The sequence below is a fragment of the Cyclospora cayetanensis genome, unplaced genomic scaffold, assembly GCF_002999335.1.
Source record: "Cyclospora cayetanensis isolate NF1_C8 unplaced genomic scaffold, CcayRef3 CcayRef3_contig_11, whole genome shotgun sequence".
NCBI classification, from domain to species: Eukaryota; Apicomplexa; class Conoidasida; order Eucoccidiorida; family Eimeriidae; genus Cyclospora; species Cyclospora cayetanensis.
This window is the reverse complement of record NW_020312048.1, coordinates 55,346-68,360: the sequence shown is the minus strand read 5'-3', so window position 1 is coordinate 68,360 and position 13,015 is coordinate 55,346. Positions and strand designations below refer to the sequence as shown.

The window sequence follows — 13,015 nt, the reverse complement described above, 5'->3', positions numbered from 1 at the left end:
GAAATATAGACGCCTTCAGCAGGAGAGCGGTGTTAGCAGGACTGGGCTTCCTTGTCGAGCCCCCACCTTCACACCGTCATGATATTTCTCATCGACTACCCTCAACACAGCTCTGTATGTCTTAAGATAGCCCTGTATCCTGCACTCGGAAGGGTCTATGAGCACTCTGACAACCGAACGGACAACCCCAAACAAGCTGCTGTAGGAATTGCGTGCTCTCACGTGTTCCTTCACTCGTTTCGATTTCCCCTTCGACCCGAAGTCCTATGCATGACGGCATTACACTGAGCTCAGGTAGAGAAGAAGCTTTGCAGCTAAGAAGAGTGCCAAGGGAAAGTACGTTCTATTGGAATGCGTGTCAACAGTTCGCCTTCAGCTGGATTTTCCGTCCCTTCCTCTGTCCCTTCTCTGCCTAAGACTGCCCGTCAGTTACCTCGTCACACCCTATCCGTTCTCGCTTCTACGCGTGACGTTGGGACAGAAAGCTCCGTCGATGAAAGCGAAAACATTGGACTGACCCAAATTTCGTTTGTACAGGGATACACAACAGTCATCTTGCAATATAGGGACAAATAGGCTCATTGTACGTCATAGAGGCGTGATGAATGCAAGCATGCAAAAGACTTTTATGACAAGCTGCATTTAGCCGGGAAAATGGTGTAGTTAGTGCTACTATGTGCCCCTGCCTCTCAGTGCCCATGCGACTACGGTAGCTGTGGAGGCTGCTTCTTTGACTGATGCATCTATGACTCCACACATATCCACTTACAAAAAAAGACTACCGCTAGAGACAAAGCCGCGCATTTGCAGCCAGGCAAGCAGCCCTAATGCATAGTCTGGCGGCTGAGTGGAGAGCCCTGGAGATTTGCCTCAGGCGAGAGGAGCTATACATGGAAGGAGAAGCACTTCGACGATGGCTTTATTCATGTAGAGAAGGTCTTGTGCCTGTGGGGCTTACTGCAGTAGAAATAATTACACAATGCCTGACTCATCAGCTTATGCAGAAAGAGGCGCAACAGCAAGCTTTGAGGGAATAAGAAAGCTGAAGCACGAAAATCTACTAGTATATGGAGAAATATGAAGCCGAGGCTAGAAAAGGACACAAAGAAAACAAAAGGCTGCTTCATAAGTGCCTTGTCTTATGTGCATCCGAAGTGTTACATCAGATGGTCGCAAGGTGAGCTGCGACAAAATAACCGCCCGGTGGGGCTTCTGCCAACGATGAGATCCTTGAGGCTTTAAAGAGCGAATGAGAGCAAATGCTGTGCCTTTGGCTAAAGAAAAAGCCAATCGGGGTTTGCAATCTATGGATGGCAGTACTATTCTAAGTGGTCCTAACCCACAGTCTACTCTTAGCTGGAAAAGGATGCCTCAGGAAACCTGCGCTCCCAAGCGGCCCAGGCAGCCCTCCAGCAGCGCTTCTGCTTCTTCTGTGAGAGACAAAGGTGATGTAAGTTGACACAGCAAAACAAGCGCAAACGCTTTGAAGAACATGAGCAACCAAGCTGGACCAAGCGGGAGCAGGCTGCCTGGCGAGCAAAGGAGACGCATCTGGGAAAGGAAAAACACCCAACGCAGGCTGCAACGCAGTGAAGAAAGCTACTGAGGATAAAACCGTAATTAGGAGCCCACCACCTGGCAATCCTGTGAGAATGGACCTGCTTAGTATTCATCAAGAAGTGTTGGCGTGACATCACACTGGATAAGAAGTTGATCTGTTATCCAAGGAGACGGTGCGTAGACACATTCTGCATGTTCACTCACTATCCCAGGCGCTAATACTCATGTTTGCCGAAGGGCCGCAGAACGCAAGAATTGGCGAGGCTACGCTATTTGAATAGCATTTCAAATCGGCAATGTGTCCTGTCAGCATGATTCATGGCTTCTAGGTTTTACCAGTGCACCATGACGCACTACAAGGTAAGCCATGGATGACCCATAGGAGGGTGAGCACGTAGTCCTGGCTTCACTCTGAGAAGCCCAGAGTGCCGCGACGCACTACAATCAATCCTGGTATCGTCAGCAACGCTGGTTTTCTCTAGAGTAAGCGGGGTAGACTGGTTACCCCTACAAGATGACGCAGTCACTCCTTCCAACAGCTCAGCAGTGTAAAAAAAAGGGTTCTGAACACGCATCCCCTCTTACTGGCTCATCTAATTCCTTTTTACAAATTCAGCATATCTTTTAGCCCAGGAACAGCAGGAGTGGACAAATACCTTAGAGGAGCTCGCGAATGAGATAAACATCACGAGCTGCCGGCAGGCGGGCCACCTGCTGGACGTCCAGCGAAACGCATTGAGCTAAGCCCCGAGTCAGCTTAAAATCGCGTCAACGTTATCAAAGCCATCCACTACATAAATCGAATATTGGGCGGCAGGCGTATCATTCAGGGGAAAAGGAAAAGTGCAGGAGTCGACAAGCGCTGTGGGGCAAATCGTAGTGTTGGAGAAAAAGAACGGGAAGGTGGGGCACATGACTGAAGTTTAAACCTCTGAGCAAGACCACCGTAAAACAAGTGTTCCCGATGACCACTTTTGGCACACTGCTTTACAAGTGGCAGGGTTTAACCGTATACACAGCGTTTGACATCACAGACGCTTTCTTGCAAATCCTCGTGCAGCTTGGTTACAGGCACAAAACTGAATTCCACACTCGCACTTGCAAAGTCGAGTACACCTTATGCGTTTGGGACTGGTTGATGCCACAGCTGAGCTGCAACGGCAAGTTAGACACATCTTTCAAATGATCAAAAACACTTGGACTGCTCTCTATATGGTCACCGTCTCGGTCTTCATCCGAAACGTTCAAGTGTACTACCCACGTCCCCATAATGTGCCCCTATACTATTACAGGACAAACAGTAATATGTGAAGGCAAGAAACTGTTCGTCTTCAGTCAGGATAATTGCTTGTGGGATTCCGTGTTTTGGCTGCACGACCTAAATCAGATGCGGCAAGAACTGAAGCGAAGGAGGTGTGTCCTTTGCCTTTACGCACCCGCAGGGGCGTTGAGAAGTTCTATGGGCTTGCAACGTAAGATTCAAATATTTTCCCTGGATTTGCTCATATTACTAATACTTTGACTGACCTATTTCAGAAAACACCGTCTGTTCCCTGAATGCAGGAGGCAAATGCCACAGCAAGGCCATATTTCGTCGCTAAAACTTCTCGGGTACTTGCATTGTTTGGCGGTTATGACCGTCATATCTTCCTAACAACCGATGTTAGTGGCGTAGTGGCGAGAGCCATTCTTCCTCAATAGCTACGAATTATTACAGAAAACCAAATTATCTGTTTGTATTCTTATCGCTTCACCGGATCCGAGCAGCACCTAGCTGTGCGGAGAAAGGACAATGTGGTGTGGCCGGGGGTGAACTATACCGGCACCACCTGTATGGGGGTTAGTTTGTTGTCCAGCTCAACCATCAGCATTTGATGGACCTTGGGAAGAGTGTTCGAGCATTTGAAAACCCTAGACATATATGCTGCCTTGAGCGCCTCCTGCAGTATGACGGTACAGTGAAGTATATGAGAAGCGACACCAGCGTGGTGACCAATTCCCTCTCCCGAAGCCCGGGTGGCGCGCTCTTCTGCAGCGAAATCGCTATTGATCGGTGATACTTTATGGCTTCCTTTAAGCTTACATTAGTCATATACTTTTGATACCTATGCAACCGCTACTCTTGCCAAAACTTTGAATAGCGAAGGGATGAAGCATCGCCTTGCTGAGGATGGCCTTCTGTGTTTCAGAACATGACGGGGACTCCATCAGTTGTATTTGCTGACCTCGCTTAACCATAACCTTCTTCCAAAGCACAAGCTTCTGTTCTTCCAAATTATGGCTAAATTCACGGGTACATAGGGAAAGCACCACCGGTACTTCTGGTGACCATGAAATGCGTCCGGCGGAAGAGGAGTGTGCACTACTATGCCTAGTTTGTCGGCTGCTGAAGCCGCGAAATTTTCCTAGGCCTGGCCATTTCGCAAACTTCCCAGATACTGGAAAGGTTTAAACTAATATGATTTCGGGTGTTATTAACAGACTGCCAGAGTTCAAGGGTCAGGATAACACGTACCTCTTGCCTCTTGCCTCACCTCTATAAAAAAAAACGCCTCACGAACTGGTTCAATTATTCTCAACTCATCTACGGGAGCCAGGCGACTTTACCAGGAGCACCGGTGCGGCTAGGGATCAGAAGGTCGTTAGAGCTATTTGGTGTGCCTTTATGATCCGCCTAAACATTGATCATTGTATGACTCCTTGCGAGTCATTCTAGACAGCTATAGAAAGAGCCCACGAAACGTACTCTTCTTTGGGTTTTGCCCTACTGCGTTCACAACCATCTTATTGTTTTGGCTATAACACAACAGTATAATCATCCACCCGTTGCCCTCTCACGTCATTAGTCTACGCTGAGGAGCCCCTCTTCGACGCAGGCCTGGACCAGGTGAAATAAGGTAAGCAATCATCCTTATTGGCGGAGGGGTGCGGGAACTATTGACTAGTGCACGCGAAACCATGCGCAAAACCCAAGAGAGACAAATACTGATTTGTGATAAGTGTGTGTCGGTTGTGTGTTTCGAACGCGGCGATTTGGACTTGCTGAATCCAAGAGCTACAATGTGCACCAGGTGCACAGAGGAAGCTTGCGGCCAGAGAGCTAGGCACATACGTGGCTTTCTCACGGCTTAATGCGTTCTCACCTTTTGCTGATTTCTTTGATGCTGGACTTGACAGATACCTATCAGTTCCAAACGTTCAAAACTCTCCGGATTATCACGGAATCGACCGCACATAGAGGGCTTGTGTGGAAGCGGAGGATCCACAGGGAGCCATACAAGTGCTGGATTCGAATATTTTTGAGGGCCAAGGGCACTATAAATGGGAATTTACAGTGAATTGTGTTGGTGAACGCCAGCCTATGTGGCTGGTGAAGGACCATTTACAGACTTTGTTGGCGGCGTGAGACATTGCTGCTCAGTTTGCTTGGCAAATCTAGTCCCCACTCACGGTAGTCCTCGCACATCCCTTCGTTAGTGCCCCTTTACAACGCATGGTCTACCTGAAAAAACTACCTTCATCTATGCGCACTGCTGGAAAAGTTGCCGGTTATTATTGTTTAACGGGGCCGCACCACTCATTCTATGTGCAGCCACTCCCAGGTATGTTGCCTATATTCTTTCTGCTGCCTCTGTTGAGGCGCCGGATTCGACTGTTTTGCATGAGCGCATGCGCATGCGGAGACTGCTCAGGAGATGCAGGGGCCCCGCACTCCAGAGTTAATATGCATTTTGATTCACCTTCCACATTATACTTGGCTTTCGTGCTGCCGTAGCAGGAGGCTTCCACATTTCGGCGCTAACATCGGGCCACCGCACCTCCTTGGTCATTTGGGTCTTGCCCCTCATTCGTTTTAGCTAGTGCGTGGGTGCCTTTCGTCCTGTCAATATCACTTTGGTGGTTGACGCACACACTTATTCCTCTCGCTAGCATTCTTTCGCACTGCTGGCTGTTTTGGAGTGTCAGCGAGGCGATAATCTTTCACGCTCGTGAACTCGGTTGGTCTGGGCGTACAGGTACGGAATGCGATGGCGTGTGCGTTGAAATAGAACGTAGGGGAAGGTGTAGCGGGCTAAGGTACTCGAGGACAATTTATACACCACTAGTTTTATGCAGACAAACACGAGTAAAGCGTTTAACTGGTTTTTTGCTTGGTCGTTGCAGACTACTGCTAAGAACGCAATATTGTGTGTGTGCTCTAGACGCTATGCGCGACTTGCTGTGAACGCTCAGAGTGCCTCTAGAAAGTGCAGCAATGCGTCCCCCCAGCTGTCACCTTCCTTTTATGCCACATGCACTGAGCATGCAGTTGAAGGCGTGAGTTCTTTAGAGAATACCCAACAGCCTACTAAGTATATTTTGAGTATGGAGGCTAGTGGCTCGTTAGGTCTTTTGCAGTATCCAAGCTCAACCGGAGCCACTCCCTGGGCAGCCCCTCTTGCTCTCAAGCTTATGACCGCGTTGGGTTGGGGAGGTAGAAGATAGCTTGCTATGGAAACATATGGGCTGACTCTTTGTTGCCAATGAGCTATTCAGGTTCTGTAGTGAACTTGGCAGTAACGAGAGGCTACAAGAACATTTACTCCACCCCAGAACCTCATGGCTTATAAAGAGTGGTGAAAAAGGTTTGTTGGAAACTCGGTGAAGTGTTAGCCGATTGCACGAGTTTCCATGCCCGGGTCTCTTCCGGGAGACCCCGGAGCGTAATGGACGAAGGGAAGGCTGGCATTAACTGGGACTAACGCAACTGCATCTCCACCCACACACGACGCACACTCATCTAGGGTGTGTGTGAGTTTGGCAGCTTTCGCTTTATTTGGCTATATGCTAAAAGCAAAAAGCACCTCGCCCCTCTGTCTGCCCGTCCCCGCACTACCATGTGGTGCTGCTGGTGGGATACACGTATGTTTGCTTGCTTCTTGATAGTGTGCTAAGAGTTTCTGTGTGCATTGTTCCCCTGTTTGAAGCACTTATTTAAAAAAATAGACCAGTACATAGCGATAAGCGAAAGGGGAGGGTAGGTGCTGCAGTGGGGGGAACGAGGGGCATGTGCCAGCAGCAGCCTCCCCGCGGGGGATGCTACGCACTGCGGGGAGGGGGCGGCCAGAGAGCATTGGTGCCGTTGCCGCAGAATGCTAGTGGTCTTTTGCTCTCTCTGCATCTGTTATTGTACAGTTTAGGTGTCTGCAGAACACTGCGTGCTTTTCTATTGCCCGTGTGGTGGCGCTTACGGCGGCAACAAGCACCTACGGTCACCAGCACACTCTTTGCCCGCTTCCCCACTCGCGTTGCTTTCGGGTTCTTGTGGGTTTGTGTCTCTACACATAGCCCACTTGTTTTCTTAGCTCATTTACTTCGTATTTCATTCTACATCGCTTCACAATGGCGGAGGCACCGGCAGTTGGCATCGACCTTGGCACCACATACTCTTGCGTGGGTGTATGGAAGAACGAAGGCGTCGAGATCATAGCGAACGACCAGGGTAACAGAACCACCCCTTCCTATGTCGCATTCACCGACACAGAGCGACTGGTGGGCGACGCCGCGAAAAACCAGGTGGCGAGGAACCCCGAAAACACCGTTTTTGACGCGAAGCGTCTCATTGGACGGAAGTTCGATGACCCCGCGGTGCAGTCGGACATGAAGCACTGGCCGTTCACGGTCAAGGCTGGAAGCGGGGGTAAGCCACTTATTGAAGTGAACTACCAAGGTGCTACGAAGACTTTTCATCCGGAGGAAATTTCCGCCATGGTGCTGGTGAAGATGAAGGAAATTGCCGAGTCGTTCGTTGGCAAAGAAGTTAAGGAGGCCGTTATTACAGTACCGGCATACTTCAACGATTCTCAGCGCCAGGCCACAAAGGACGCCGGCACTATTGCGGGTCTGAACGTTCTTCGTATCATTAACGAGCCTACGGCTGCAGCCATAGCCTATGGTCTGGACAAGAAGGGACAGGGTGAAATGAATGTCCTCATCTTCGACATGGGTGGTGGCACATTTGATGTTTCCCTGCTTACCATCGAGGACGGCATCTTTGAGGTCAAGGCTACAGCTGGTGATACCCATTTGGGTGGAGAGGACTTCGACAACAGACTCGTGGACTTCTGCATGCAGGATTTCAAGCGGAAGAATCGAAGCAAGGATCTTAGCGGCAACAGCCGTGCTCTAAGACGCCTGCGCACTCAATGTGAGAGAGCGAAGCGCACCCTCTCGAGCAGCACCCAGGCCACCATCGAGATCGATTCGCTGTTTGAAGGCATTGATTATTCCGTATCTCTTTCCCGGGCACGTTTCGAGGAGCTCTGCATGGATTACTTCAGGAGTTCTCTTGTGCCAGTGGAGAAGGTGTTGAAGGACGCTGCCATCGACAAGCGCAGTGTGCACGAGGTTGTCTTGGTCGGAGGGTCTACCCGTATTCCCAAGATTCAGCAGATTATCCAGGAGTTCTTCAATGACAAGGAGCCCTGCCGTTCCATCAACCCGGATGAGGCCGTGGCATACGGTGCTGCAGTGCAGGCCGCCATTCTCAAGGGTGTCAACAACTCTCAGGTACAGGATCTTCTGCTGCTAGACGTAGCGCCACTCTCGCTTGGGTTGGAGACTGCTGGAGGCGTCATGACGAAGTTGATCGAGCGCAACACCACCATCCCCACCAAGAAGTCCCAGGTCTTCACCACCTACGCAGACAACCAGCCAGGAGTGTTGATTCAAGTCTTTGAAGGAGAACGTGCCATGACCAAGGATAACAACCTCTTGGGCAAGTTCCACTTGGATGGAATCCCTCCTGCCCCCCGTGGCGTCCCTCAAATCGAAGTCACCTTCGATATTGATGCAAATGGCATCATGAACGTCACTGCCACCGAAAAGAACACTGGGAAATCCAACCAGATCACGATTACGAACGATAAGGGCCGCCTGTCACAGAGTGAAATCGACCGCATGGTGGCAGAAGCTGAGAAGTACAAGGCGGAGGACGATGCCAACAAGCAGCGTGTGGAGTCAAAGAACGCGTTGGAGAACTATTGCTACTCGATGCGCAGCACCATGGAGGATGAGAAGATTAAGGACAAAGTCTCAGACAATGACAGAGAAGCCGCCACCTCTGCCATTCAAAAAACACTTGACTGGCTCGACAAGAACCACCTGGCAGAGAAGGAGGAGTTCGAAGCGAAGCGAAAGGAGGTCGAGGCAGTCTGCGCACCGATCGTCACGAAGATGTATCAGGCTGCTGCTGGCAGTGGAGGGATGCCTGGGGGAATGCCCGGAGGAATGCCCGACATGTCGGGGGCAGGTGGAGCAGGTGGACCAACTGTAGAGGAGGTCGACTAAGCGTTTTATTATAGCGTTGTTGTGTAGGTTGGTAGAGCGTCTTAGGGCACGATTGTTCTGGCGGATGCCACTGCATCACGTGGATGGTCGTGCTTTGATGTATGGGTGTACGCACGACAAAACCTTCATATGGTACTCCGGTGCATCGGCAGTGTGGTTCTGATCCGATGCCTACTTGCACTGGGCCGTCTGTGTGCCTGCTAGTTGAGTCGGAATCGGCGTCTGTGCCATATTTAGACGGCAAAAGAATCACTTGTTGGGTTGCACCTCTGCGTTGGTCGGTGGGCTCTGTGGGTCAAACATCAAGGAAGGAACAGTTGTTGGTTGCTACTTCAAGCTCACCGCCGTACAGTCCACGCCAACTGTACGCCTTTTGGAGAATGCAATCCAGCCTATCGTACTGCTATTTTCTACCAGGAAGGACTGTAGTCGGCTTTCTTGTTAGTGTAGTCATGCGCACTGTTACATAGTATAGCAGAGGGATGTTGGCGGAGTCGTGCGGGAAATGTGTAGGAGGCAGCGGCCCATCCAGACTTCTTAGCTGTAAGGGGATGATAAGCACATCAACAGGTAAGGAAAAATGGTATCCTGTTTCCGGCCCTCGTGAGTGTAGCTCTTTCATTGGGCCCCCAGGGGTCAGCAAGTGGCGGAGTGACTCCTTGAATGAACTCGAAGGGGCCAGGAAAAACCTGGGCGTCTTGCTGGTAACCACACGCGATCTAGCTGCACACGGTCTGCCGTTATCCCTACACCAATATCTACCGCGGGCAATCGACGTAATTTTGAGTATGACTGGGCTTACTGTTTTGGACTGCTAGGCTGTGGCTGTCCACTACATACGAACTCGTGTCATGAAAAAGGCAAAAACTAGGGGAAAGCCACGAATGGCGCTATGAGAGTTGTTGCATGCGAACCTACACATGTGTCCGGCTCTGCTGACCCAACCATGGTGGAATAAGTAAACGAATTCGGGGAGTCCCCAAAGACTGAGCCTTGCATGGTGAAGCTGGGCGTCAGCGCAACCCAACCACCAGGCACAATTAATCTGGCTTTTCCGGGGACGGGTCAGATTGAGCGTACCGTGCATGACACGACTCTTTGCATGTTATAAAGAGGGAGCCATCTTTCTGTTCTCCATGCCGAACTTGTCGGGTTGCAAAGATTGGTTCGCTGCCCACATGTGCGATATCCGTGGAGGGGAGTCATTCGTCCTTTATTCGATGGGGTCCAGCTGGAAGTCAGGCTTTTCATTATTGCGACCGCTCTCGGTATTTGTGATAAAGATGGCGGCAATGACCAATAACGGAGAGAAGGCAATCAGAAGCTTCACTATGTTCCATACCAACCACAAATATCCTAAAGCGTGAAATTCTTCCGCTTCCTGCATCTTCTCTCTCCACGGTCAAGGTGAACACTCCAACTCCAGAGAGCTGCCCCTCGCTAGGTGGGATGCGAATAGCGCAACAGAAACACACGGAACTGCCGCCTTCTGTGCCACTGTAGCTCTTACACAAAAAAAGAGCTTGCTTTCCTCCTTGAGCGCCGCCGACAAGACGTCCACAGAGGCTCCGGAAAATTTCCGAGTCTCAAGCGCCAACTGAACGTTTTTCGTGGCAAGCTCTAGCAGAGCAACATTTAAGATTGAAGCTGATATGGGACAGATAGTTGGAAGAATAAGACATCAAAGCAGGGAGTCGACGCAGCTTCTGTCTTCTCCCGGGGCTCCGCAGTGGGTGCCCTCCCCAGTCTTGCTGGCCTGTCCCTGCGGAAAGCAGCAAATGCCTTATGTAATCATACACAGCTCTGCCAACACGTGCTTTTGGGATGGCCAACTACATTCTAACTTCCCGAAGGGACGTAGCTTCACCCCTGTGCATCCTAACACTGCCCATTCCCAAGCAGGGGCGTCCTTCCCCAGCCATAACCATTCTGTCGAGTACATATTATTCTAATTTGACTTCCTTCTAGAAAATCTGGCATTGGCCCGCATGTGCTACCTCAGCCAAGGCCACCAACTTTGTTCGGCTGCGTCTAGAGCTTAGCACTCTATCCACGCGACGTACTCCTGATGAGTAGCGGGCAAAGCTACTCTGAGGTACTTTCTACTGCACTGGTGGTGAATGATCGGGAATCAATAGAGAATTTGGTAACTGGTTTATCTGTCGTAAATCATATTTATTGAAGATTACCGTTAGCTCCGTCCAAGGCGACGCCATGTGGAGTGCTTGTGCGCTAGTTGCTTTCGTTGCATGTAAGGTCTCCGTAGGGAGACACACAACTCCAGACTCAATACAAACTCAAGAGACAGCCACTGAGTATTTTTGAAAAGAGATCCTTCTTTCCCGTGCCCGGTTCCCTCATAGTTATTGGCGTAGGGGTCTTCCGACAGCTGGTGGGCACATAACTGCAGCTTTTGTGTACTCACAGCTAGTTACAGAGAGCATCTGGCGAGCACACACACACGCAACTTCGAATCTTCTTGTGTCGAGCTAATATCACTCTAAAATAATAAATAGATACGAAGAGACAGACCAACTGGTCAATTCTTCATCTATGCTTTGTTAAATACAACTAGTGTGGCAAACCGTCTCCAACGGTAGCTTGGCGCAGCACTTCTCTTCCCTTTAATTCTCAAACACGCCCCAACGTGTTCCGCATCGGTGCGTCGAGACCAACTATGTTCACGACAGCTGAAGGTTCCTGCTCTTTTGACACTCAAGCGGTTGTTGCACGCATTTGGCTTTTTCATATGCACTTTCTCGCTTCCTGCCTGTTTTGAATAAAGCTAGAATGGTACGAAGAGACGCATGCTGGCTGAAACGATAAGAAACCAAAACAGCATGACCGTGGTAGCGCGATTGATTCTGTTGTCACACCACTGAAATGTGGGAGCCTCCTGCTACTAAAAACACAAAGCGTTAGAAGAAGAAAGCGAATCAACGTACACGGTACTCTAGCACAGTTTGAACCGCATAGAGCAGTCTCTTTAAGGTTTGCTTATAACTGCAAGCTTCAAAGAAGAGAGAAGGAAGAACACAAGAGCAGCATACCGCAAAAGTCTGAGTGTAGAGCATGCGTAAACGATAATACCCGGCAGTTTTTTCAGCGATACGCATGGATGAAGGTAGTTTTTCAAGGCCAACCATGCGCTGTAAAGGGGCACTAACCAAGGGATGTGCGAGGACTCCTGTGCATGTAGACTAGCATTGTTAATCAAACTAGAGGGCAATGTCTCACGCCGCCAGTGAAGCCTGCAAATGGTCCTCCACAAGCCACTTTGTCTGGCATTCACTAGCACCCTTCACTAGAAACTCCCATATACTGTGCACTTGGCGATCAAAAGTCGTAGAATCCAGCACTTCTATGGCTCCCCATGGATCCTGCGCTTTCACAGGAGCCCTCTGTGTGTGGTCGATTCCCCGAATAATTCGTAGAGTTTTGAATGATCTTTCGGGAATCGTTACCGAAACGTCTGTGATATGTCCAGCAGGACGGCCAGCAGGTGGCCAGCGTGCTGGCAGCTCGTCATGCTTATCTCATCCGCGAACCCCTTTGGGGTATTTGCCCATTCCTGTTGTTCTTCTGCTTGAAATTGAATCGCATTCTTTAAAACGCCCTAGTTGAGGCAGTAAAAGGGTATGCGTGCTCAGAATTGTCTTGTTTTACTGCACTGCTAAAAGGCCCGGATAAAGTTTTTGCCTCACCTTGGAAGGGTACTAATTCTACTACCGTCACCCTAGATGAAACAAGCTTTATTAAGGATACCAGGATATCACTCTTTTTGGTAGCTCTTTCTTTGGATACATAGCGTGGAGCTGTGGTGGCGTGTTCACTTTCCTTTGAGTCACCCATGGGGTACTTAAAATTGCGTCAACGTGCACTAGTCCAACATAGAGGCCAGAGATCATGCTGAGAAGACTCCTTTTTGATTCAAAGTAATAGTTATATATCGTGGCCTTGTGAGTTATTACGTTCTGCTGCTCATCCTCAAGCTTGAAGCTTGACTAGCTAGCGAGTGAACAGGCAAAAAGCACTCCTGCACCTTCCCTTAACAGAGCCACTGAGGTTCAGCGTCAGGATATGCTATCAGTTCTTGATCATTACCGCAAACGTGCAAAAGCTCAGG

The 13,015-nt window shown here is 49.8% G+C and overlaps 1 protein-coding gene across 1 annotated transcript; it reads left to right on the top strand.

Annotated features, from left to right (window-relative positions):
* Positions 1-2,403: 2,403 nt before the first annotated feature.
* Positions 2,404-8,889, top strand: LOC34622045 (heat shock 70 kDa protein). The gene is made up of 2 exons (XM_022735226.2): positions 2,404-2,432; positions 6,942-8,889. The coding sequence occupies exon 2, from the start codon at positions 6,943-6,945 to the stop codon at positions 8,887-8,889; it is 1,947 nt and encodes a 648-aa protein (XP_022588287.1). The 5' UTR covers positions 2,404-2,432; position 6,942.
* Positions 8,890-13,015: the final 4,126 nt, after the last annotated feature.